General features: G+C 21.2%; 7 protein-coding genes across 7 annotated transcripts in view; 3 read left to right on the plus strand and 4 right to left on the minus strand. All coding sequences in view use genetic code 6, as the record gives it.

Moving 5' to 3' along the window:
• Positions 1-205, minus strand: part of TTHERM_000001512 (transmembrane protein, putative) — a gene marked incomplete at both ends in the record, with an annotated part of 722 nt that extends 517 nt beyond the window's left edge. The window contains 2 exons of the mRNA XM_012795624.1: positions 1-5; positions 170-205. The exon at positions 1-5 is cut by the window's left edge and continues 517 nt beyond it. Of these exons, the coding sequence (XP_012651078.1) occupies positions 1-5; positions 170-205 (41 nt within the window). The remainder of the gene's footprint in view (positions 6-169) is intronic.
• A 1098-nt stretch (positions 206-1303) lies between these two features.
• TTHERM_00002580 (transmembrane protein, putative) lies at positions 1304-4489 on the plus strand (the record flags this gene model as incomplete). Its single annotated transcript, XM_001008039.2, has 9 exons — positions 1304-1465; positions 1554-1575; positions 1630-1817; positions 1885-2000; positions 2067-2340; positions 2409-2688; positions 2742-4002; positions 4061-4141; positions 4195-4489. The coding sequence occupies 9 exons, from the start codon at positions 1304-1306 to the stop codon at positions 4487-4489; spliced, it is 2679 nt and encodes an 892-aa protein (XP_001008039.2).
• An 867-nt stretch (positions 4490-5356) lies between these two features.
• On the minus strand, positions 5357-5911 carry TTHERM_000002589 (hypothetical protein; the record flags this gene model as incomplete). The annotated part of the gene is made up of 3 exons (XM_012795625.1): positions 5357-5557; positions 5621-5719; positions 5777-5911. 3 exons carry the CDS (start codon positions 5909-5911, stop codon positions 5357-5359), a joined length of 435 nt encoding a protein of 144 aa, XP_012651079.1.
• A 900-nt stretch (positions 5912-6811) lies between these two features.
• Positions 6812-13016, minus strand: TTHERM_00002590 (transmembrane protein, putative; the record flags this gene model as incomplete). Its single annotated transcript, XM_001008040.2, has 4 exons — positions 6812-6832; positions 6900-10837; positions 10898-11173; positions 11234-13016. 4 exons carry the CDS (start codon positions 13014-13016, stop codon positions 6812-6814), a joined length of 6018 nt encoding a protein of 2005 aa, XP_001008040.2.
• A 970-nt stretch (positions 13017-13986) lies between these two features.
• On the plus strand, positions 13987-14373 carry TTHERM_000002617 (hypothetical protein; the record flags this gene model as incomplete). The annotated part of the gene is made up of 1 exon (XM_012795626.1): positions 13987-14373. One exon carries the CDS (start codon positions 13987-13989, stop codon positions 14371-14373), a length of 387 nt encoding a protein of 128 aa, XP_012651080.1.
• Positions 14374-15691: 1318 nt separating this feature from the next.
• TTHERM_000002618 (transmembrane protein, putative) lies at positions 15692-23489 on the minus strand (the record flags this gene model as incomplete). The annotated part of the gene is made up of 3 exons (XM_012795627.1): positions 18154-23489; positions 16007-16105; positions 15692-15948 (listed from the first exon to the last, which is right to left on the minus strand). Exons 1-3 carry the CDS (start codon positions 23369-23371, stop codon positions 15692-15694), a joined length of 5574 nt encoding a protein of 1857 aa, XP_012651081.1. The 5' UTR covers positions 23372-23489.
• Positions 23490-26350: 2861 nt separating this feature from the next.
• TTHERM_000002619 (hypothetical protein) lies at positions 26351-26737 on the plus strand (the record flags this gene model as incomplete). Its single annotated transcript, XM_012795628.1, has 2 exons — positions 26351-26565; positions 26665-26737. 2 exons carry the CDS (start codon positions 26351-26353, stop codon positions 26735-26737), a joined length of 288 nt encoding a protein of 95 aa, XP_012651082.1.
• Between the last annotated feature and the right edge of the window lie 1263 nt (positions 26738-28000).

Below are 28000 nucleotides of genomic sequence, written 5' to 3' on the forward strand. Positions count from 1 at the left end.
TTCCTCTTTATATAAAATAATTTATAAAATTGTAAATTTATTTGTTGGAAAAGTAGAAATAAATTAATATTTAAAAATTTTTTTAAATGTATTAAAAGTTATTAAATAAAATTTATTTCTAATTTTTTACTAAAAAAATAAAATATTTAAATTATTTTTTTTCTCTTACTAAATAATTTTTTATTTCATATTCATAAATTTACATTTGATTTTTATATCAAAAATTAGATAAAAATCAAAAATACATGCTTTTTAATTCTGAAAATTTTTTTCTTTTAATTTTATGGAAATTAATGATTATTTGATTTATTTTGATGAATGTAACCTAAAAATAATAATTAATTAGATTCTATTTGTTTTAATTTACTCTTTTTAAAATTTTATTTTTCTTTTCTAAATTAAAATATGTAAATATTTAAAATGATTCTAGTTAAAACAAATATTAAATTATTTACTTTAAATTAATATTAAAAGTATCTAAACTTAATTTGTATTTAAAATGCTTCTAAACACTTGTCATAAAACAATTAGTTCACCTTTCTAAAGTATATTTTTTTAATTAATAATACTTATTTTTTTTCAAAGTAAATATTAATCAATATAAAACAGTTAACATTTTTAGAGTATGTTTTATAGTTCTATCAAGTAAATTTTAATAATGTAAAATTATTTTTTGAATATTTTATTTATACTCTCTAATAAATTAAAACTGGAGACTTAATTCATAAAAATATCAGATAGATTCCATTGATTCAAAAAATACTGCTTCAAAATTATTTATTTAATAAATTAGAAATAACTTAAAAGTAAAAATATACATAAAATAATAATTAATAAAGAAAAAATAAAAGAAATATTTATATCAAAAAATTTGTATTCAACATCTATTAGTTAATTTATCATATTATTTACAAATATTTTTATAATGATTATTAATTAGTCATAAAACATGGATTTCTGATAGTTAATTATTATTAGTCACTTGAATGTATAATTATTTTATACTATTTCAAAATAAAAATAGTCTTAGACTTAATATTTGTTAATTTTATAACAAAATTGAAATAGATTATAAAATGAAACTAAATGGTTTAGGCTTAGTTATTAAAAGTGTCTGCTTTAATTTTTAGTGTAAATTTAGTTTTTTTAATTAATGGTCATTTTAATAATATTCAAAAGAAAATTAAAAATTTTTTAGTTATGCGTGGTTTTTAGTGCAAATATTTTATTTATTTTTTGGGTAAATAATAACTTATCAAAAAAATTTTAACTAAAAAGTAGAGATAAAAAAAATTACTTAAGAATGCTTAAATTTTGCCTTCCTTATCAAATAATATAGCAATTTGACATTTTTGGAGCCTCAGTTAACTTAAGCTACAAAAAGGATAATTAATTTAGAACACCTTTTGGTGGATCTGTAACAGCTATATGCTTTTTTTTTATAATTATCCTATGCTATTCAAACGTAAAGAGATTTTATTAATCCTACTTTTACAAAATATTTTATTCAAAGTTATGAAAATAAAAATACTAAGATATATATTATAAAAAAGATATCTGATTTGCTTGCCAAAAGTAATAGATTTTTTATAAGAATCCATGAATGATCTCACTTTATAATTATAAAAGCTTAGGTGTAATATTCTGTTTCTACTTAGTACAACACATAACCTTCAACATTAACATTGGGTAAAGACACGTAAATGATAGCGATTTCATATGATTAAAGTAACTTTGTATCTAGACCTATGGTCAATATTACATTAGTTTAAAGCAGCGTCCATAGATTTCCTGATGGTACAGTTAATGTCACAAAAGTAATTTTCATATTTATTAGAAATTAACAATTAATTAACCATTAATTTGATTTACTATTAAACATAGACTCCTTTGTATTTAGAGCCTTGCACTATTGATCACTTTATTAATCTCCCTAGTTATAATTTTAATTGGACTCTAGCCTTTTAATAATAAAATATATCAGATTACTTATGTCTACAGTAAATAAATAATATTAAAAATATTGTAATCTAAGTTTGTAAGTTAATATTAATTCATTATCCAAGAAAAAATAGAACATATAAAATTGGTGGTGTTTTTGTAAATTAAGATTTCAATTACATAAAATTTTCTGTAACTCCCTGTATAAATTCTACTACTGCTAACCCCTTGAATCCTTGGAATCCATAATGTGAGTCCTCTTCTAAAATTAAATCTAGTATAAACTAGCAATCAAGAATGAGATTCCTTATTTCTAATAATATTTTAAACCCTGAAAAGACTACAGAATCTATTACCTCTTTTATTGATTCACAAATATACAACATTTAGATGGGCTCAGTATAACATTTACCACTCATTTCAATAATTATATATTTAAAAGTAATTAAACAATAACATAAAAACAGATGTATACGACTGCAAATATTTACATTAATGAGTAAACGCTTTAAACAGACGAGAGTATATTTCCTATCTCAAGTGTCCACACTGAAAGATTATTGCAATTTAAATAAAGTGAAGTTTAATAATAGAATGCAATTGGAAATTTTTCTGTATTCGGAGATTTTTATATTTTGAGAAGCAACTATTCTACTTTTTCAAATAAAAGTTATTTAAAATTAAATCAAGTAATCAGCTATATTGGTGGATTTTGTTAAGTTTTCTTTCTGATTTCGGCATTTTTAGGTAAAAATAAATAAATATCTAGAATAGAAATTTATTAATTCAATTTAATAAAGTAAATAGATATAATACTTATGTGTTTTACAATGAACTTGCAAATAGATTGTATGATTTTGAATTAGAACCGCAAAATTAAAATTAAAAAAATTATCATCCAAACAAAAGAAGCGAAAAATTAAAAAGTATTTTAGAAAATTTGGATTAAAAAATTGATTATTAAAAAAATGCAACTAACCCATTAATTTAAAATAATGATTATAGCTTATCTAAAGCTAATCACAAAGCACCTTAAAATTTTTCATAGTAAATAAATATTATTGACAAGGATAGCAATTAAAAAAGAGATTTTTAAGAAAAAAGTTTTATTTAAAACCATTCTATATTAGCAAACTAAGAAGATTATACTAAGCATTTAAACCACTCAGTTATACACTTAAATTTATAGCATCTTAATGAAAATTAAGCATAGGATATTAAGATTATTTAAAATAATAATATGGGTATTATTGATAAAAAGAATTAAATTAATTAATTTGAAAAAAAGTCTGATTCCCCTATTTATTTTAAATAACTATATTTAAAAGATAATCCAAATGCATAAACTCTAAACCAATAACTTGAAAAGCAAATACAAAAAGAAGAATTCGTTTTAGGTTTAAAATAAGCTTAATTTCAAAATACATTAACAAAATTAAATTTAGACGAATAGGAACACAAACACTATAATGGTTCGAAAAGAATGTCAATGTCTTTATCCCCTATTAAATTAGAAAAATATGCTTCTTTCCAAAAATTAAAAATGTCTTCTGAATAATATTTGGATAGAGAGCTCAATTTGGTTATAAACAGAGATAGAAGTCTTTGGATGGATTTTAAATATTTTTTAAATTAATTATCTTGTGGACGTCTATTTAAAAGTCCTTAAATAAAATTACTTAATAAAGCTTTTAATTAAATAAGCTAAGATTTAGACATATTTACAATCTTGAATAATTTTAAGGAATTAGATAAATTAAAGAAAGTTTTATTGAACGAAGATTAGCAAGCTCTTTTTAACTTTTTTCCAAAACCAGTTATTAAAATGGTAGATGATACAGCTATTTTGAGTTTAAAATAAGTAAAGTAGGAAGAGTAGGAATAAAAAAATAAAATAGACTAATTGAATAAAAATAAAAAAAAGCTAAAAATTTAAATAAAGAATTTTAGTGTGATAGCTAAAGCAATCATTAAATTCAAAAAAGGAAAAAAAACTAAAATTTCTTGCTATCAAAAATTGTTTAATCATTATTAAAAACTTGTCGAATAACCTAATCAAAAGTATATTCATCTATTAATTTAATTAATTTTATATTTACTTTTATTATAAAATAATTAGTAACTTCTAGTTATCACTAAACAAAAAACTAATAGATTGCCTAGGTCAAGAGATGAATAGCATTTTTGAAGTAGCAAATAAGTAACTAATTTATTTTTAAGATATAAAATCAACACATTCAATATAATAAACAGAATAAAGAACAAAAATATTTTTTAGGAAAATTTATAGCAATAAAATTAAAGGAAATACTAGCATGTAAATTCTGCTTAAATTAATAGTTCATAAATTTTCAATCTTGATGAAATTAACTAAATAAGATAAAATTAAGGTGAATTACATTATAATTAGTAAAATTTTTATCATATTTAGGAAAATTTAAAAGAAACGGCTAAATAAAAAGAGTAAGAGGGTTTAATTATATTTACTGATGAAAATGAAGATTATTAAGACCAACAATAAAATATAAATTCTAATGTTACAAATTGATAATTTATTATCAAAAATTATAAAAGTCGATCAGAAAAATAAAACATGAGTATAAATTAATTCATTTATTAATATATATTTATGTATATTTATTTTATTTATCAAATTTTATTTAACTTTATTTTACTTCATAAGTTTTTATAAAATTTTAGCTTTAATTAAATAAGATTTTTTTTAAAACTACAAAAAATGTCTGTAATTAAGCATTTGGCTTATTTTTTTTCATTATTTGAGCCTAAATCAAATTTATTCCTCAACAAAAATTATTCTTAAAATTAAATTGAAATTATTTTATCCATTTATATTTCTTTTCTAATTTCATTCATTTAAGATATTTACTTTTTATTAGATTTAATTAATATCAATTCATTTTCAAATCATACTCCTTAAATTATAAATATTTAGAAGTAGTTTAAAATTTTCATAAAATAAAAGTTAATTTGATTTAAGATTAATAATAAGAATGAATAATACTATTGCTAATTGCAGATTTTTTTTTTTGTAATAGAGAGATAAATAGTGATAGGTTACACCTATAACTATTTATCTTTCTAATAGAAATTAATATAATATTAAATAAACTTATATAATAGTATTTTATATATTTACATGTGATTTGTATTTAGTTTTTAATAATTTAAATAAATTTTAAAATTAAAAATAAAATAATAAATAAATTAAGTAAAAAATTTTAATTATTTAATGTGAATATGATATCAATTAAAATAATTATTGATTTAAATTACAATAAATGATGAGCAACAACAAAATTTTACAATCATAAACTATTTTAACATCATTTTTGTTAAAATAAATAATCTTAACATAAATCTAACTATTTCTTTACTTTAAATTTGGTCTCATAATTCAAATCAAACCTTTGAATTTTTTATAAATCATCTTTAAATAAATTACCAGATTCTTCAATATTTGAAATCTACTTTGATTCAATTTAATTTTGATTTATTTCAGAAAATGTTTAAATTTCACTATTTTTCTCAATATTAGTTTATATTTTAGCTATTTACTAAAATCTTTTGTGATTTTCTATGCCTACACTTTGATCCTCTAAAATAAAAATAATAACACTCATTAATTAATTAGTTAAAGACTAAAATTTAAGTAAATTACAAAATCTATTGGTAGCTGAGTCACTTACTAAGCTGAGCATATAATGGTTTTTTATATTAAGCTATGGACTTTAACTTTGAATTTTTTATATAATTGTTGCTTTTAGTAATAAAATAAAAGATAAAATTATTAAAAAAAATAAAATTATAATTTTACATAAATTCTTTTGATTCTATTAAAGTTGTAATTTTTCCTAGCTAAAATTTTGTAAAGCTTTTTACTAAACAATTAATTATAAGTTTGTTTAAACTTTTTTCCATAATATAAAAGTTTTCCAATTAGACTTAACATTTTTATAAAATCTTTTATAAAGAGAGGTAGGTAGTATCAAAAATAACAATTTGCTAAAAATTCTTCCAAACACAGTTAAAGGGTTGTTAATTTTGAATAAAATAATAGCAGATAATATGATCAGCATGAAACCATAATGAAGGCAGAATATGAATACGGATATAATCAAATAATTTAATTATTGGTTGAATGTAGAAAGAGTAGAGTTGATCGTTAAAATTAAATAGCAAAATAAGTCAAACTTCTATAAGTATTTATTTCTGAATGGATGTAAATATAAGCTAGTCATAATATATAAGAATAGAATAAACAAGACTATTTAAAAGCTTAGAATCAAGGACTAAGAAGTTAAAGTGAATGTAACAACAATAATTACTCTTAAGTAGTTGCGAATAAACTCCCAATAATAAAATTACTCTTTATATTCTTGAAAGTAATAACCAAATTAATAGATTGAGATACATGTTTAAAGATTTTTTGATCTTTTTCTCAAAAAAAATAAAATTATTAGAGGGGAAAAACTCCAAGTTATTATAAGTGGTATAGCTAAAATCTTAGTGAATGCATCGTACTATTCATCTCCGCATTTAATCGTCAAATCAGAAGCGACGAAATATTCTGATCCAATTTATGTACAGGTTAATTATTTAGAGAAAAAATTTATCTAGTTTGGCTAAAAGAATACAAATATCAGGTTTATAAGATTGTATATATGGAATTTATTTATTCTAAATAATTTCAGTAATTTCAAAATAACAGCTATTAAAACAGACATAGTTAAAAAAAATATAGGTAAAATAGCTTATAAGACTTAAGTAGTGTGGACAGGACTATATTTTTAAACTAACGATTGACTTACCAAACAGTTTATATTTAATCCGATCTAAGAATTGGGATCATTCATGAAATTAGGTAAAAGTTCTAAAATAATTGGAAAAATATTTGGCTATTAAGCAACCAAAACACTGGAAATTTAAATATAATTAACCAGAATTTTTAAGTAGAAGCTTGATTAATCTTTAATCTAGTTTCTTGAAATAGGAATCATACCTACCTTTCTTAAATATAAGCAAGTAGATGAATGAGTAAAGGAATCAATAAAAATACTAGTACTTATAAAGAAATATAATATAAGCAATGAGATAGCCATTGAGATCACTACTATGTTAAACTTTATTGTGCTACATAAATTGCATTTCATTTAATTATAGTATGACTATGAATATTATTCTCCATCCCAAACCTATCCATTTATATCACAAGACCTACAAACTGGTCCTATATATCCTCTAAGGCAACCATATTTGCTAGTTTTATCCTCATCATTACAAGCATTAAAAATAGAGGAGCATTAAATTATTTCAGAAGAATTTTAATTACTTCTCCAGTATCCTTATTTTAGGATAATTGTATTATTTTAGCATATATAAGTAGAGTCTGGGCATTTTTAGCACTCTGTTTTATTTAAATATCTATTAGTTTATTAATTTATATTCTATTTTGATATGTTATAATGCCAAAACTGGTCTTATGTAGGATCAGTCAGTGAGAATTACCCAGAAGGACATGAATAGCAGCTATAAATATTATTTCCGATTACTTAAACCACTTCTCCAATCAAACAGACTCTCATATAAATCTATAACTAAATTGGAAGCATAGCTGTACTTTAAAGAGTATTAAGATTGATTGTTAAATATGTTGTTTAGTTTGGCATGCTTGATATTTTAATTTAATTAAATAAAAATTAATTATTTTTCTCATCAAAATTCTAACTTGTTATGATATTATGTCCGCTTATAACTACATTTTAATCTAGAGTAATCGGTTAAATTTTAAATTAAATAATATTCAATTCCTCTATAATTGATGCAGGATAAGACTTCTGCTAAAACTTTAAAAGCTAAAAATTTAAGTATGTTCCTTCTGAATCAATTAACTTTACGAAAAGGCTGACCTCACCTCCACTCTAAAATTTAAATATCTAGAGAATTTTTTAATATTTTTTTTGATCAGCAATTTCCATTTTTTCAGGTAAAATGATGTTATATTATATTTGAGATTAGCTATTATCATTATTATTACCATTTATTTTATCTGTTGTTTAGTTGTAAACAACTCCAATAGTTGCGCTTTAAATGAAGGATGCAAAATTTTTACCGTATAATTCAGCACTATTATTAAATATTTAATTTTTATAAAATTGGCTCAATTATTAAGGATAATTTGACTGCTTATTGAATAGTCTTAATCCACCACCAATAAGAGCCTAGTTATGTAATATCTATACCTTATCATCCATAAAAATTTTTGCATTAGTATTTTCTATGTAAATAGCTCCACCACTGGCTAAGGCTTGGTTCTAAAAAAATGTTGTATTTTGTAATTAAATTGTTCCTTAACTAGAATAAATTGATAAAGCTCCTCCATTTAAGCATTTGTTTTATTAAAAGAAGCTATCTTGAATTTTTAATTAAAACGATTCGCTTAATGCTATGTTTCCTTAATTAAATTAGTATATGATATTTAGAAAGAAAGAGTAATTATTTTTAATTGATATTAGAGATTCTCTATCAGAGTATTTAATTTAATTATTAACTATTTGTATATTCTTTGCCATTATCTAATCATTTTCAAGATTCTTTTAAACATTATTTTCTTAAATGGCATTAGTGGTAAAAATAAAAAGTAGATTAATGTTATTTTAAATAATAATATCTGAGAGATTGCTATTCAAGGCTCCTATAATATTTAATAAATATATACCCTAATTAGAATCTATTGATTAGCAATTTATTATTTGAAGATTATTAATAGTTAGGTTTCCAACATCTATAATATTAGTTAAGACAGAAATTTAAGAATTTTTTATTACTAAATTAAAAATAGTCATAGAGGATACGTTTTTAGCTCCAATTAAACCATAAAAGCTAATATTCTATAAACTTTAATTATCAATAACTAAGCTGTATAAATAAACTTCTTAAGTATTTTCAAAATAGAATAATGCATCTTCATTTTTAATACCAATTTAATTAGAAGGTACTCTTAAATTATTAATTATTTTAATTTTATTTAAAACAACTTATGTCATATTGTAAAATTAAAATGAGATACAAGTTAAATTTTAGTATTAAATCTAAATGTTATCAAATATCACTTTATCTGATTTTCTAAAAAATTAAATATTGCCCTAGAAATACTAAAAATCTAAGTTGAAATCTCTTATTTAAACAATTTACTTTGTAAAAGTTAAAAATGAGTCTTAATATATTTGAAGAGATTAGCATATTTAGTTTTATGAACATGTCTCCATCTATACAGATTACACTTAAATAATACTGTTGAGAGTACCATTAAAATTAATATTTCTTATATCTGTATTTTTTAATGAGATATCCCATTTATTATTAAAACTTGAATCTTTTTAAGGTATCATACTTCTTTAGTAAGTATCCGAATACTTTACTAATTATATATCATTAGTAATTTTGGTAATATCTTATAAAGATTCAACAGATATATTTATAGTACAAACTTTATCCATTTTTAGATTACCTTCAAATTTTAAATTATATCTCTATTCATACACTTAACTTTATGAAAGCATTAAAACTTGCATAATTTAATCATAGCTTTATGAATTAAGTGGTTATTACTAATTATTTTAGGAAATACTCATAAATATTGCACTTTAAATCTAAATCTGATCCATTAAATTAGCTTCAAAAGCCATTTAGTTAATATAAAACATCTCATATTTAGTTTCAGTTAATAATAGTAAATATTAACCAGCAACTTCCTCAATATTAACGATAAAGTCATAAAAATTATTTCTTCTAATTCTTGAGATATACACTAAAGAATTTCTATCATAAATCATAATATGAAAAGTTGTGTAAGCTAATAGATGATATTGGGTTATCTTCAATTTATTATACATCAAACCAGGTAGAGATATATACTAAATGATATTACCTTAAAAATCTAATACTCTTAGTAAGCTTTCACCTACAAAACTTAAGAATAATCTATTTTTATTTTGATCAACTTCAAAGATCATTACATAAAGATTTTTGAATTACTAGAAAGTTTTTAGATTACTAAATTTTAATGTTTGAGAATAACTTAAGTCTGAGATCTTTATCCTAAAAATTCCATAACCACTAGGATAACAAACCCATAAATCTGTTGAGGTTTCAATTAGTTCTCCGATTTATAAATTCTTATAAATTTATCCTTGCTATTATTGGACCAAAGTAATTTTCAGCTAATATTATGTTTATCTATTATAAATGATTACATCGCCATTACTTAAACCAAGGAAAACATAATTAGATTGAATTGAGCAAATTTATTTTCGAATATATAAATTAGGGTTATCTAGAGATATGTTATGAATAATTTATTTATTAACAAAATCATAGTGATAGATTTACATATCTTTAGTTATGTAAATATTATTGCAAATAAAAGATAAGAAAGGGCTGTTTAACTAAATGGTATCATAATTATTTTGCTGGGTATTTGGAATATCAAGAGAAATTTTATTGAAATTTGAATAAATAACAAATGATTATGAAAGAGCTATTATTAATAATTGACTGGTTTAATCATATATCAATTGTTAAATTTCCTCATTAAATTAAGAATAATATTCGAAAGCACTATTCTAATATTTATATAATAAACCTTGATCACCTGCTATCATAAAAGTGTTATCAATAATATTAATTTGAGATTATTATTATTAATTAACTTAAGAAAAAAACTTCTTTTTATCTGTTCGAAATTTTATAACAGGCTTATTCAAATCTCCAAAGCATGTCTGAAAAATTTAAGTTTGAGTATAAACGAATAAGTTATTATTTTGAAAATCTAAGTCAAATCCAAGAACCTTGAATTAAGACTTATTATCATACTCAACTAATTTCGTTATTTAATATGTTAAAAATTAATTTTCATAATCAATAGATAGAAGATTACCTACTTCATCTAATAATATAAATAGATTTTAATCTTTATCATATTAATAAGCTACAGCTTTAGATGGTTGATTCTAAGAATAACTACTTGTAAATTTCATTAAAATCGTTAGGCTATCTAGGTTGGCAGTAAATATTTGACCTAAAATTATGGATTCTAATGAGAAAACTAATTGATTCAATGAAGGAATGTAGCTATAATTAATAATTTTGAATCCTTGTGGGCTTTGAATTTCTCCTCTATATCCGAAACTTTTTCTATCAAAAATCTATATGCCTATTTAATTAAATTATTATTAATTCAAATTGTTAAAAATAATTGAATTAATTAACTTACTTGATGTCAACAGAACAGAAATATCATGATCATGAATTTACAAATCCATAATATTTTAGTTTATAGACTATATGGAGAGTTTATATTATCCATTGAAATCATAAACTTCAATATTTTCAGCAAATAAAATTATTATTTGTTAATAATCATCAACCTAGAATAAGTAGAAGCTGCTAATTAATATCTAATTAAAAGAGCTAATAACTTAGAGGTCAGTTTAGTTAAATATTTTCATTAGAGAAGATTCTTGTTTGCAAACTAAAACCATAGAGTTTATCTAGCAAAATTAAAAATTAGAACTATCAGCATCATTAATTAATTTTTTATATTCTGTCAATTAAAGGTCAAGAATAGTAATACTTGATCCATATAAGTAAATGAGGCTATTATTTAATAAATAGCTTGTAACATAAGACATACTGCTATAAGTATAAACTTTGTTTGTCAAATAACTTTTAACTAAAAGTTAATTACCTTTCAGGCAAATAATTGATTATGAATCTGTAATTTTGAAGAATTTGATAGCTGAATTGGAAGAATTTTCAAAGTTTATTTATTCTATAAACTCATTTGTCAATAGATTATATACCATGATATTAGATTTGATGATAAAATATTTTTGAAGTTACAAACTTTAATAAACCTTTTAAATGAAGTCATTATTTTATATCAAAATTGAGTCTAACTCATATACTTTCTAATAGTACTATTTTTTAGTAGCATCTATAGTCATTAAACCATTACTATCTCCATAAGTAAAAAATTCTTATTACTTAATCATCTAAAATGTACTCATGTAAACCTATTATGAAATAGCTATCTAATTCATAAAGTTATCATTATTTTAAACATTAAAACTGAAATTTTAGATTGCAGTTAAAAAACTCAAAACTAAGCTAGATTTAAATCCATACTAAATTTGATTATTATTATTTAGGTATTTGTAGACAGGAAATATTTTATTCAATCCACTTTAACCAAAAACATAAAAAATTTAAGATTAATTTTTAAATACTGCATAAGCTGTGTATTTCAAGGCTGATTTAGAGCTACTTAGTCCTCCTATTACATAGAGATTATCATATGGATCATCATATACAAAGCTAATATCTATACCCTAAGAAAGAGGTATATTTAAAAATTTTATTATTAAGTTTAATTACTCAGTAAATATCATAAAAGACTTGTCAGCAAAAAAAATGGCTAATTCAAAAATAATGTTATTATCAATTTAATAGTTTAAAGGGAAACTTTTAATCTTCCAAATTTAAATTTAAATCAAGCTTTAATAATATCCTTTTTAAATTAATTATTGATTATTTAGATCTACTTTAAATACCTATATGCTAAATCTTTTCTGTATCACCAAATAGAAAGATACATCTAGCTATGCTTAAATAATTTCATCGTCAAAAATTAAAGAGCAGTCTTTAAAAATTAATTTAAAATTTTGATCAAGAACATTAAAGCATGAATCATATAACAGAAAAGATAACCCATTTAATGAGAAAACAAATTTATTCACCATTTTAGAATTAGGTTTCTAAAATTTCCAAGTTTACAAGATCTAAGAGTGAAGTACATCAAAAGCTAGAATATTACTTTCAGATAAAATTAAAATAGTATTATCAGTTAAAAATTAAATTGATTTCAAAGAACCATAATTTGAAACGTAGGTTGAGTCTAATAGCTTTGGTTGCATAGCAGATGAGTAATCCCAAGTAAATATTTAGCCATTAGAAGTAGAAAAAGATACTAAATTGCTGGTTTCATTAGAGTCCATTGCTTAGATAGCTGATTAGGCGTCATTAGACTTTCTTTAGAATGGTTTAAGAAAGTATTGATTTCTTAATTATATATTTTTTCCTCCTATTAAATCAAATGAAAATGACTACAAATACTTATAATAAACCATGATTTAAAATGAATTTATTTTATTAGTATTATCATAAGTTTATGATATTAATTATAGTTAAGTAGCTTAACTATCTTTTAGCTATTTTGAGAATGTTTATTCTAACTGAAGACTTTAAAGGTCTAAATTAAATAGTTATAATGATTGGTTACTATCTATTAGAGTTACTATTATTAATTAGTCAGAAATAATAATAGTGATTGAGTCTATAATAAAATTCTAAATTTAAACTTACGCAATTTTATTTAAATTAATATCTAAAATTTAGATTATTGTTTATAGTTGAAGAATGTAATATTTATTGGTTTAAGATTGTAACTCGTAGATTTTTGAAATTAATTAATTTACTTACAATACTTCGCATGTGGACTTACTTAAAACCAAATAGAAAGATTATTTTTGCAAAGCGACAATAAAAAATTCATTTTAGTAGCCAATTACTTTTAAAAAATTAACTCCAACTATTTAATCACAAAGATGCTTATTTGTAATATATTATAGAGTTATCTTATTATTTGAATTAATAATTATTTATTAAATTTAAATTCCTCCGTTGATGATTGATGAAAAAATGAAGCCATTATAAAAATAATAGCTCAAATTGAGAGAGTTATCTATACTAATAGATGAGTTATAAGCTATTAATTAAGATTAGTCTAATAATAATGTAATGTATACTTTGTTAATTTTTTTATCAAAAGTAATTAATATTGAATATCTTTAATTAATTTATGTAATTAAACTACTTTTGTCCACATCTCCCTAAATAGTAAAGCCAAAAAACTCTTTTGTATTACTTTCTAAGTTCCATCTTGCCAATGTTTTATCAATTAAAAAAATGTAGAAATTTCCTTAAAAATATTCTACATAGTTAAGATTAGGCAAAAAAGGTGCTGTGTAAATATGTCTTCCAGTTGATAATAGCTATATGTTTATATATGATGAATAAACCAAAATAAATTATTAAGAATTTGATGGTTAGATCCTACTTATTGGCTCTAAAACTGAGCTTATTCCTGTTTATGAGTTAAACGTAAATGAACATTACCCCAAGTTAACACATAAATGTGTGTTCATGTCATTTTAATAACCTTAATCACAAATTGCTTGGCAAATTCCATTTTTAGATATATCTTTAATCTAATAATATAGATTATCACTGCAGCCTTTATAAATGCAAATCCCTGTTTTAAAATCTAATTCAAAATTTGTTTCGCATTATTGACAAACCTTATCGCTATTACATACATTGCATCCTATATTGCATGCAAAGACATAGTTGATTAAAATAACAATTTTAAGCGCGTATAAAATTTTCATTACTTTTTGTAGAAGTGGAAGTTTAATTGATTAATTATCCAAATTATTAATTTATAATTTAAGACAAATCTCTTTATTAAGTATAACAGACCTGTCTGAACTATTTCTTATCTAACTATGTAAAATAAGTGATTACTGAAATTGCATTTCGTAAATAATATGTGATATACTTTATATTAAAAAAATAAAACGTTGTTTTGCTTGTTAGTAATTATTGACTTTTCTTATTTAAAATTATATTTAAGAATTTATTTTAAAAATGAAATAAATTAACATAATTATTTTAATAAATTAAATTAAATATTTTCTACACTAATAACACCAAATATTCTTATTTTTCAACCAAAATAATAAATATATTATCAATAATTTTAATCTTAACAAACAAACTTAAAAATAAATTTTTTATATAATGATAGATTTGATAATTTATTAATAAATACATTAATTAATATTTTAATTAAATAAAATGAGAAAAGGAAATACAACATAAAACTAATTTTCAATAAATCTAAATATTATTTTTTAATTCTAATAAAATAAAATTAAAATTATTTATTTTTAATTAAAAAGTAAACAAATAAATATAAAAATATAAAATAACATAAAATTTAAAAATTAATTAATTTTATTTATTTTCAATTAATTTTAAAGTGTAGCTTCTCAGCTACAGAAAAAATTTAAATAATAGTGCAAGATTTTTTTATTTAAATTATTATTGAAATAAGATTTGGGATTGTTATTTATTTTTCATCCTATTTATCTTTAATAAACAGTAAAAAAATTAGTTTATTTATAAATATATTACTAACTGTATCTCACTTATTTGTTTTCTGTCTTCAGTATATTAGTTTAAATTCTTGTATAATATTGTACTTGCAAAATATAAAATTTAATTAATTTTATATTATTCAAATTATAATATGAGATATGATATTGGTTACTTTGCTTTTTAGTAAATTCAAGCTTTAAAATTTTGATTTAATTTTTACTGTTACACTAAATATTAATAATTAGTTTTTCTTATAAACAGAAGCTTAAATGAAATTATTTACTGATCAAAAATTTTGATAAATTGTTTTTTAAAATAAAATAATAAATAAATTAAGTAAAAATTTTAATAATTTAAAGTAAATATTTTGTCAATTAAAATAAATAATGATTTAGATTACAATAAATGATATGTTTACTACAAAATTTTACAATCATAAACTATTTTAACATCATTTTTGTTAAAATAAATAATCTTAACATAAATCTAACTATTTCTTTATTTTAAATGTGGTCTCATAATTTGAATCAAACCTTTGAACTTTTAAAGAATCATTTTTAAATAAATTAATAGATTCTTTAATATTTGAAATCTACTTTGATTCAATTTAACTTTGATTTATTTCAGAAAATATTTACTATTCACTATTTTAATCAATATTAGTTTATATTTTAGCTTTTTGATTTTCTGTGCCCACACTTTGATCATCTAAAATAATATAATTAGTTGAATTTATTAGTTAAAGATTAAAATTTAAATAAATTACAAAATCTATTGGTAGCTGAATCACTTACTAAGCTGAGCATACAATGATTTTTTATATTATGATTTGGACTTTAACTTTGAATTTTTTATATAATTGTTGCTTTTAGTAATAAAATAATAGATAAAATTATTTTTTTAAAAATAAAATTATAATTTTACAAAACTTCTTTTGATCTTTATCGTATTAATAAGCTACAGCTTTAGATGGTTGGTTATAAGAATAAGCACTTGTAAATTTCATTATAATTGTTAGGTTGTCTAAGTTGGCAGTAAATATTTGACCTAAAATTATGGATTCTAATGAGAAAACTAATTGATTCAATGAAGGAATGTAGCTATAATTAATGATTTTGAATCCTTGTTGGCTTTAAATTTCTCCTCTATATCCGAAACTTTTTCTATCAAAAATCTATATGCCTATTTAATTAAATTATTATTAATTAAAATTGTTAAAAATAATTGAATTAATTAACTTGCTTGATGTCAACAGAACAGAAATATCATGATCATGAATTTACAAATCCATAATATTTTAGTTTATAGACTATATGGAGAGTTTATATTATCCATTGAAATCATAAACTTCAATATTTTCAGCAAATAAAATTATTATTTGTTAATAATCATCAACCTAGAATAAGTAGAAGCTGCTAATTAATATCTAATTAAAAGAGCTAATAACTTAGAGGTCAGTTTAGTTAAATATTTTCATTAGAGAAGATTCATGTTTGCAAACTAAAACCATAGAGTTTATCTAGCAAAATTAAAAATTAGAACTATCAGCATCATTAATTAATTTTTTATATTCTGTCAATTAAAGGTCAAGAATAGTAATACTTGATCCATATAAGTAAATGAGGCTATTATTTAATAAATAGCTTGTAACATAAGACATAATACTATAAGTATAAACTTTGTTTGTCAAATAACTTTTAACTAAAAGTTAATTACCTTTCAGGCAAATAATTGATTATGAATCTGTAATTTTGAAGAATTTGATAACTGAATTGGAAGAATTTTCAAAGTTTATTTATTCTATAAACTCATTTGTCAATAGATTATATACCATGATATTAGATTTGATGATAAAATATTTTTGAAGTTACAAACTTTAATAAACCTTTTAAATGAAGTCATTATTTTAAATTAAAATTGAGTCTAACTCATATACTTTCTAATAGTACTATATTATAGTAGCATCTATAGTCATTAAACCATTACTATCTCCAAATGTAAAAAATTCTTATTACTTAATCATCTAAAAGGTACTCATATAAACATATTATGAAATAACTATCTAATTCATAAAGTTATCATTATTTTAAACATTAAAACTGAAATTTTAAATTGCAGTTAAAAAACTCAAAACTAAGCTAGATTTAAATCCATACTAAATTTGATTATTATAATTTAGGTATTTGTAAACAGGAAATATTTTATTCAATCCACTTTAACCAAAAACATAAAAAATTTAAGATTAATTTTTAAATACTGCATAAGCTGTGTATTTCAAGGCTGATTTAGAGCTACTTAGTCCTCCTATTACATAGAGAATGAAATTTTAATTTTTTATATAAAAATGTCAATTAATAAAATAAATAATGATTTAATTTTACAATAAATGATAAACAAAAACAATATTTTACTATCATAAACTATTTTAACATTATTTTTGTTAATATAAATAATCTTAATGTAAATCTAATTATTTCTTCATTTTAAATTTGGTCTCATAATTTAAATCAAACCTTTGAATTTTTAATGAGTGATCTTTAAATAAATTACTAGACTCATCAATATTAGAAATCTACTTTGATTCAATTTACTTTTGATTAATTACAGAAAATGATAACTATTCACTATTTTTATCAATGTTAGTTTAGACTTTAGTTTTTTAGTAAAAACTTTTGTGATTTTCTGTGCCCAAACTTTGATCCTCTAAAATAAAAATAATTGAATTCATTAGTTAAAGATTAAAATTTAAGTAAATTACAAAATCTATTGGTAGCTGAGCCACTAATTAAACTGAGCATATAATGATTTTTTATATTTTACTTTGGACTTTAACTTTGAATTTTTTATATAATTGTTGCTTTTAGTAATAAAATAATAGATAAAATTATTTAAAAAATAAAATTATAATTTTACATAAATTCTTTTGATTCTGTTAAAGTTCTAATTGTTCCTAGCTAAAATTTTCTAAAGCTTTTAACTAAACAATTAATTTTAAGTTTTTTAAAACTTTTTTCCATAAAATAAATGTTTTCCAATTAGTCTTAACATTTTTATAAAATCTTTTATAAAGAGAGGTAGGTAATATCAACAATAACAATTTGCTAAAAATTCTTCCGAACATAGTTAAAGGGTTATTAATTTTGAATAAAATAATAGCCAATAATATGATCAGCATGAAACCATAATGAAGGCAGAATATCAATACGGTTAAAGTAAAATAATTTAATGATTGGTTGAATGTAGAAAGAGTTGAGTTGATAGTTAAAATTAAATAGCAAAATAGGTCAAATTTCTATAAGTATTTATTTCTGAATGGAAGTAAATACAAGCTAGTCATAATATATAAGAATAGAATAAGCAAGACTATTTAAAAACTTAAAAGCAAGGACTAAGAAGTTAAAGTAAATGTAACAACAATAATTACTCTTAAGTAGTTGCGAATAAACTCCCAATAATAAAATTATTCTTTATATTCTTGATAATAATAACCAAAATAATATATTGAGAAGCATGTTTAAAGAATCTACGATCTCTTTCTCAAAAAAAATAAAATTATTAGAGGGGATAAACTCCAAGTTATAATAAGTGGTATAGCTAAAATCTTAGTGAATGCATCATACTATTTATCTCCGCATTTAATTGTCAAATCAGAAGTGACATAAAATTCTGATCCAATTTAGGTACAAGTTAATTATTTTGAGAAAAAATTTATCTAGTTTGGCTGAAAGAATACAAATATCAGGTTAATAAGATTGTATAAATAGAATTTATTTATTCTAAATAGTTTCAGTAATTTAAAAATTACAGCTATTAAAACAGACATTGTTAAAAAAATAAGAGGTAAAATAGCTTATAAGACTTAAGTAGTATGGACAGGACTATATTTTTAAACTAATGATTAACTTACCAAACAATTTATATTTAATGCGATTTAGGAATTTGGATCATTCATGAAATTAGGTAAAATTTCTAAAATGATTGGAAAAATATTTGGCTATTAAGCAACCAAAACACTGGAAATTTAAATATAATTTATCAGAATTTTTAAGTAGAAGCTTGATTAATCTTTAATTTAGTTTTTTGAAATAGGAATCATGCTGGCCTTTCTTAAATATAAGCAAATAGATGAATGAGTAAAGGAGTCAATAAAAATGCCTGTACTTATAAAGAAATATAATATTAGCAATAAGATAGCTATTGAAGTCACTATTATATTAAATTTTATTGTGCTACATAAATTACATTTCATTTAATTATAATATGACTATGAATATTTTTCTCCATCCCAAACCTATCCATTTATATCGCAAGACCTACAAGTTGGTCCTATATAACCCCTAAGACAACCATATTTGCTAGTTTAATCCTCATTATTACAAGCATTAAAAATAGAAGAGCATTAAATTATTTCAGAAGAATTTTAATTCTTTCTCCAGTATCCTTATTTTAGGATAATTGTATTATTTTAGCATATAGAAGTAGAATCTGGACATTTTTAGCACTCTGTTTTATTTAAATTTTAATTAGTTTATTAAATTTTATTCTCTTTTGATATGTTGTTATGCCAAAACTAGTCTTATGTAGGATCAGTCAGTGAGAACTGTCCAGAAGGACATGAATAGCAGCTATAAATATTATTTCCGATTATTTAAACTACTTCTCCAATTAAACAAACTCTCATATAAATCTATAACTAAATTGGAAGCATAGCTGTACTTTAGAGAGTATTAAGATTGATTGTTAAATATGTCGTTTAGTTTGGCATACTCGATATTTTAATCTAATTAAATACAAATTAATTATTTTTCTCATCAAAATTCTAAATTGTTATGATATTATGTCCACCGATAACTACATTTTGATCTAAAGTAATCGGCTAAATTTTAAATTAAATGATATTCAATTCCTCAATTATTGAAGTAGGATAAGTATTCTGCTAAAACTTTAAAAGTGAAAAATTTAAATATGTTCCTTCTGAATCAATTAACTTTATAAAAAGGCTAACCTCACCTCCACTCTAAAATTTAAATATCTAGAGAATTTTTTAATATTTTTGTTGATCAGCAATGCCCATTTTTTCAGGTAATATAATGTTATATTCTATTTGAGATTAACTATTATCGTTATTATTTGCATTGATTATATTTGTTGTTTCGTTGTAAAAAACTCCAATAGTTGCACTTTAAATGAAAGATGCAAAATTTTTACCGTACAATTCAGCACTATTATTAAATATTTAATATTAATAATATTTATTTAATTATTAAGGATAATTTGACTACTTATTGAATAGTCTTAATCCACCACCAATAAGAGCCTAATTATGTAATATCATTACCTTATCATCCATAAAAATCTATGCATTTGTATTTTCTATGTAAATAGCTCCACCGCTAGCAATTGCTTGATTCTAAAAAAATGTTGTATTTTATAATAAAATTATTTCTTAACTAGAATAAATTGATAAAGCTCCTCCATTTAAGCATTTGTTTTGTTAAAAAAAGCTGTCTTGAATTTTTAATTTAAATGATTCATTTACAGATATGTTTCCTTAATTAAATTAGTATATAATATTTATAATGAAAGATAAAGTATTTTTAATTTATACTAGCGATTCACTATCAGAGTATAGAATTTAATTATTAATTATTTATATGTTATTTAATATTATCTAATCATTTTAGAGATTCTTTTAAACACTATTTTCTTAAATGACATTAGTGGTAAAAATAAAAAGTAGATTAAAATTATTTTAAATAATAATATCTGAGAGATTATTATTAATTACTCCTATTATGTTTAATAAATATATACCTTAATTAGAGTTTATTGATGAGCAATTTATTATTTAAAGATTATTAACAGTAAGGTTTTCAACATCTATAATATTTGTTAAGACAGAAACTTAAGAATTTTTTATTACTAAATTAAAAATATTCATAGAAGATACATTTTTAGCTCCAATTAAACCCGAAAAGCTAATATTCTTTTAGCTTTAATTATCAATAACTAGGTTATATAAATACACTGTATAAGTATTTTCAAAATAGAATAATACATCATTTATATTATCAATTTAATTAGAGGGTACTCTTAAATTATTGATAAAATTAATTTTATTTAAAACAACTTATGTCATATTGTAAAATTAAAATGAGATATTAGTTAAATTCTAGTTTTAAATCTAAATATTATCAAATATCACTTTATCTGATTTTCTAAAAAATTAAATATTGCCCTAGAAATACTAAAAATCAAAGTTGAAGTCTCTTATTTATACAACCTATTTGCTAAAAGACAAAAATGAGTCTTAATATATTTGAAATGTCTAGCATATATAATTTTATGAACATTTTTCCATCTATATAGATTAAACTTAAATGGCACTGTTGAGAGTATCATTAAAATTTACATTTCTTATATCACTATTTTATAATGATATATCCCATTTATTATTAGAGCTTGAGTCCTAAACAGGAATCATATTTCTTTAGCAAGTATCTGAAAACTGCACTGGCTATATATTATTAGCAGTTATTGTAATATCTTATAAAGAGCTAACAGATATATCAATAGTACAAACTTTATCCATTTTTAGATTACCTTCAAAATTTAAATTATATCGCTATTCATAAACTTAGCTTTATGAAAGCATTAAAACTTGCATAATTTAATCATAGGTTTATGAATTAGGTGGATATTACTAATTATTTTAAGAAATGCTCATAAAAGTTGCACTTTAGATCTGAATTTGATCCATTAAATTAGCTTCAAAAGCAGTTTAGTTAATATAAAACATTTCATATTTAGTTTCTGTTAATAATAGTAAATATTAACCAGCCACTTCCTCAATATTAACAATAAAGTCATAAAAATTATTTCTTCTAATTCTTGATATATACACTAAAGAATTCCTATCATAAATCATTATATGAAAAGTTGTGTAAGCTAATAGATGATATTGGGTTATCTTCAATTTATTATACATCAATCCAGGTAAAGATATATACTAGATGATATTACCTTAAAAGTCTAAAACTCTTAGTAAGCTTTCACCTACAAAACTTAAGAATAACCTATTGTTATTTTGATCAACTTCAAAGATCATTACATAAAGATTCTTGAACTGTTAGAAAGTTTTTAGATTATTAAAGTTTAATGTTTGAGAATAGCTTAAGTCTGAAATCTTTATCCTAAAAATTCCATAACCACTAGGATAACAAACCCAGAGATCTGTTGAGGTTTCAATCAATTCCCCAATTTGTAAATTCTGGTAAATTTATCCTTGTTATTACTGAATCAAAGTAATTTTCAATTAATAATATGTTTATCTATTGTAGATGATTACATCACCATTACTTAAACCAAGAAAAACATAATTAGATTAAATTGAGCAAATTTATTTTCGAATATATAAATTAGGCTTATCTAGTGAAATTTAATGAATAATTTACTTATTAACAAAATCATAGTGATATATTTACATATCTTTAGTTATGTAAATATCATTGCAAATAAAAGATAAGAAAGGGCTGTTTAAATGAATGGTATTATAACTATTTTGTTGTGTATTTGGAATATCAAGAGAACTTTTATTGAAATTTGAATAAATCATAAATGATTATGAAAGAGCTATTATTAATAATTGATTATTTTAATCATAAGTTAATTCTTAAATTTCCTCATTGAATTAAGAATAATACTCAAAAGAAGTATTCTAATATTTATATAGTAAACCTTGATCACCTGCTATCATAAAGATGTTATCAATAATATTAATTTGAGATTATTATTATTAATTAACTTAAGAAAAAAACTTCTTTTTATCTGTTCTAAATTTTATAACAGGTTTATTTAAATCTCCAAAACATGTCTTAAAAATTTAAGTTTAAGTATAAACAAATAAGTTATTATTTTGGAAATCTAAGTCAAATCCAAGAATCTTGAATTAAGAATTATTATCAAACTCTACTAATTTCGTTATTTAGTATGTTAAAAATTAATTTTCATAATCAATAGATAGAAGATTACCTACTTCATCTAGTAATATAAATAAGTTTTAATCTTTGTCATATTAATAAGCTACAGCCTTAGATGGTTGGTTCTAAGTATAACTACTTGTAAATTTCATTACAATTGCTAAGTTGTCAAGGCTGGCAGTAAATATTTGACCTAAAATTATGGATTCTAAATAGAAAGCTAATTGATTCAATTAAGGAATGTAGCTATAATTAATGATTTTAAATCCTTGAGGGCTTTGAATTTCTCCTCTAAATTCGAAACTTTATCTATCAAAAATCTATATGCCTAAATAATTAATTAATTAAAATTGCTAAAAATAATTTATTTAATTAACTTACTTGATGTCAAAAGAACTGAAATATCATTTTTATGAATTTACAAGTCAACAATATTCTAATTGATAGATTATATGGAGAATATATATTATCCATTGAAATTATATACTTCAATATTTTCAGCAAATAAAATTATTCTTTGTAAATAATCATCAACCTAAAATGAGTATTAGCTGCTAATTAATATCTAATTAAAAGAATTAATAACTTAGAGGTCAGTTTTGTTAAATATTTTCATTAGGGAAGATTCTTGTTTGCAAACTAAAATTATAGGGCTTATCTAGCAAAATTAAAACTTAGAATTATCAACATCATTAATTAATTATTTTTATTCATTCAAATAAAGGTCAAGAATAGTAATACCTGATCCATATAAGTAAATGATGCTACTATTTAAAAGACAACTTGTAACATTAGACATACTATTATAAGTATAAATTTTGTTTGTCAAATAACTTTTAACTAAAAGTTAATTATCTTTTAGGCAAATAATTGATTATGAATCTGTAATATTGAAGAATTTAATAGTTGAATTTGAAGAATTTTCAAAATTAATTTATTCTATAAACTCATTTGTCAATAGATTATATATCATGATATTAGATTTAATGATAAAATATTTTTGAAGCTATAAACTTTAATACACTTTTTAAATAAAATCATTATTTTATATTAAAATGGAGTCTAACTCATATACTTTCTAATAGTACTATGTTTTAGTAGCATCTATAGTCATTAAACCATTACTATCTCCATATGTAAAAAATTCTTATTATTTAATCATCTAAAATGTACTCATATAAACCTATTATGAAATAGCTATCTAATCCATAAAGCTTTCTTAATTTTATACATTAAAACTAAAATTTTAAATTGCAGTTAAATAACTCAAAACTAAGCTAGATTTAAATCCATATTCAATTTAATTATTATAATTTAGGTATTTTTAGACAGGAAATATTTTATTCAATCCACTTTAACCAAAAGCATAAAAAACTTTAGATTAATTTTTAAATACAGCATAAGCTGTATATTTTAAGTCTGATTTAGAGCTACTTAATCCTCCTATTACATATATATTGTCATATGGATCATCATATACAAAACTAATATCTATACCCTAAGAAAGAGGTATATTTAAAAATTTTATTATTTGGTTTAATTACTCAGTAAATATAATAAAAGATTTATCAGCAAAAAAAACGGATAGTTCAAAAACAACATTATTATTAATTTAATAGCTCAAAGGAAAATTTTTTATTTTCCATATTTAAATTTAAATCAAGCTTTAAAATTATCCTTATTAAATTAATTTTTGATTATTTAAATCTACTTTAAATACTAATATGGTAAATCTTTTCTGTATCACCAAATAAAAAGATACATCTAGCTTTGCTTAAATAATTTCATCATCAAAAATTTAAGAGCAGTCTTAAAAAATAAATTTAAAACTTTGATCAAAAACATTAAAGCATGAATCGTATAGCAGAAAAGATAAGCCATTTAATGAGAATATAAATTTATTCACCATTTTAGAATTAGGTTTCAAAAATTCCCAAGTTTACAAGATCTAAGAGTGAAGTACATCAAAAGCTAGAATATTACTTTCAGATAAGATTAAAATACTATTATCAGTTAAAAATTAAACTGATTTCAAAGAACCATAGTTTTAAATGTAGGTTGAGTCTAATAAGTTTGGTTGCATAGCTGATGAGTAATCCCAAGTAAAAATTTATCCACCAGAAGTAGTAAAAGTTACTAAATTGCTGTTATCATTAGAGTCCATTGATTAGATAGCTGAATAAGCATCATTAAATTTTCTTTAGAATGGCTTAAGAAAGTATTAATTTTTTAACTATATATCTTTTCCTATTAAATTGAATGAAAATGATTCCAAATACTTATAATATACCATAATTTAAAATGAATTTATTTTACTAATATTATCATAATTTTATGAAACTAATTATATTTAAGTAGCTTAACTATCTTTTAACTATTATTAGAAGGTTTATTCTAACTATAAACTCTAAAGATCTAAATTAAATAATTATAATGATTAGTTATCATCAATTAGAATTACTATTATCAATTAGTCAGAAATAATAATTGTGATAGAATCAATAATCAAATTTTAAATTTAAACTTACGAAATTTGGTTTAAATTAATATCTAAAATTTAGACTATTGTCTATAGTTGAAGAATGTAATAATTATTGGTTACCAATGTTAACTCATAGATTTTTGAAATTAATTAATTTACTTACAATTTTTGGCATGTGGACTTACTTAAAACCAAATAGTAAGATTATTTTTGCAAGGCAACAATAAATTATTCATTTTAGTAGCCAATTACTTTTAAAAAATTAACTCCAGCTATTTAATCACACAAATGATTATTTGTAATATACTATAGGCTTATCTTACTATTTTAATTAATAATGATTTATTAAATTTAAATTCCTCCGTTGATGGTTGATGAAAAAATGAAGCCATTATAAAAATAATAGCTCAAATTAAGAGAGTTGTCAATAGTAATAAACGAGTTAAAAGTCACAAATGAAGATTAGTCTAATAATAATGTAATATATACTTTGTAAGTCTTTTTATCAAAAGTAATTAATGTTGAATATCTTTAATTAATTTATGTAATTAAACTACTCTTGTCTACATCTCCTTAAATATTAAAACCAAAAGACTCTTTTATATTACTTTCTAAGTTCCATTTCACTAATGTTGTATCAATTAAAAAAATGTAGAAATTTCCTTAAAAATATTCTACATAATTAAGATTAGACAATAAAGGCTCTGTATAAACATATCTTCCAGTTGATAATAGCTATATGTTTATATATGATGAATACACTAAAAGAAATTATTAAGGATTTGATGATAATATCCTACTTATAGGCTCTAAAACTGAGCTTATTCCTGTTTATGAGTTAAAAGTAAATGAGCATTGTACCAGGTTAACACATAAATTTGTGTTCATATCATTTTAATAACCTTAATCACAAATTGCTTGACAAATTCCATTTTTAGATGAATCTTTAATCTAATAATATAGATTATCAATGCAGCCTTTATAAATGCAATTCCCTGTTTTAAAATCCAATTCAAAATTTATTTCGCATTATTGACAAAACTAAGCGCTATTACATACTTTACATCCTATATTGCATGCAATCACATAGTTGATTATAATAATAATTTTAAGTGCTTATAACATTTTCATTACTCTTTGTAGAAGTGGAAGTTTAATCGATTAATTATCCAAACTATTAATTTAATAACTTAAAAGAAATCTCTTTATAAATTATAACAGACCTGTGTGAACTATTTGCTATCTAACAATGTAAAAAAAATTGATTACAAAAATTATATATGGTTAAGATAACTTGAAGTGCTTTTTATTCAAAAAATATTAAAAATAACTGTAGTTATTTTCTTTTCTAATTTAAAAATAAATTTATTTTAAAAATAAAATAAATGTACTTAATTATTTTAATATTTACCAACCAAATAGCACCGCTTAATCTTGTTTTTTCAACCCAAGTGCTAAATATTTTTTAATTATTTTAGTTTTTGATAACAAATTCATATAAATTTTTTTGTTTCAAATAAATTATATTAATAAAAAACAATTTTAAGGTATTTTTAAATTTATTTCATAAATTATTGATTGAAAATATTTATTAGCAATAGATAGATAGATTGCTTTAAAATGATATTTAATCTTTTAAATAAATTCAGCTAAGAATAAGATAATAATTAAATTGCGAAAAGAGGTAATATTAAAAGTTCTACTTAAATTATCCCTATATATTTTTTTTCTTATAATAATTGATTTGTATTTATTTCATCTGAAATTTAAATGTTAATAAAGCCTTTGAAATGATTGTTTAATTTATTTTTTTGCAATGTATAAATAATTAAAAAATTTTTGATTTTATTTTCGAAGATGTTTTTAAATTTCATATATTTAAAGGGTAATATAAAGTTAGATATGAAATTAAGAAATAAAATTTGAATAAGAAAGTTATTTCATAACTATTAATAATTATTCTTAAAATTTATTAAAGTAATAATATATATATACTCTATCAAATAAATTTGATTAGTATTTTGTTTTCTAATTTTTTATTTTCAAAGTTAATTCATTTGAATTAAGAATATAGATCTATGAACTGCATTTACATAACTATCTTAAATCAAGTATTTTTTTTTTGTAGATTAGACATTAATATCTTAAATTCACGTTTAATTAGAAACCCGATTTTAGAAATTAATAAATTATATTCTTTTTTGATATTTTATTTTAAGGAAAGTAAAAATGACAAATATTTGATAAATATGTTAAAATTATACTTTTGCCATATATATTTACGTGAAAACAAATGGTT

The sequence above is a fragment of the Tetrahymena thermophila genome (assembly GCF_000189635.1).
Source record: "Tetrahymena thermophila SB210 genomic scaffold scf_8254803, whole genome shotgun sequence".
Taxonomy (NCBI): domain Eukaryota; phylum Ciliophora; class Oligohymenophorea; order Hymenostomatida; family Tetrahymenidae; genus Tetrahymena; species Tetrahymena thermophila.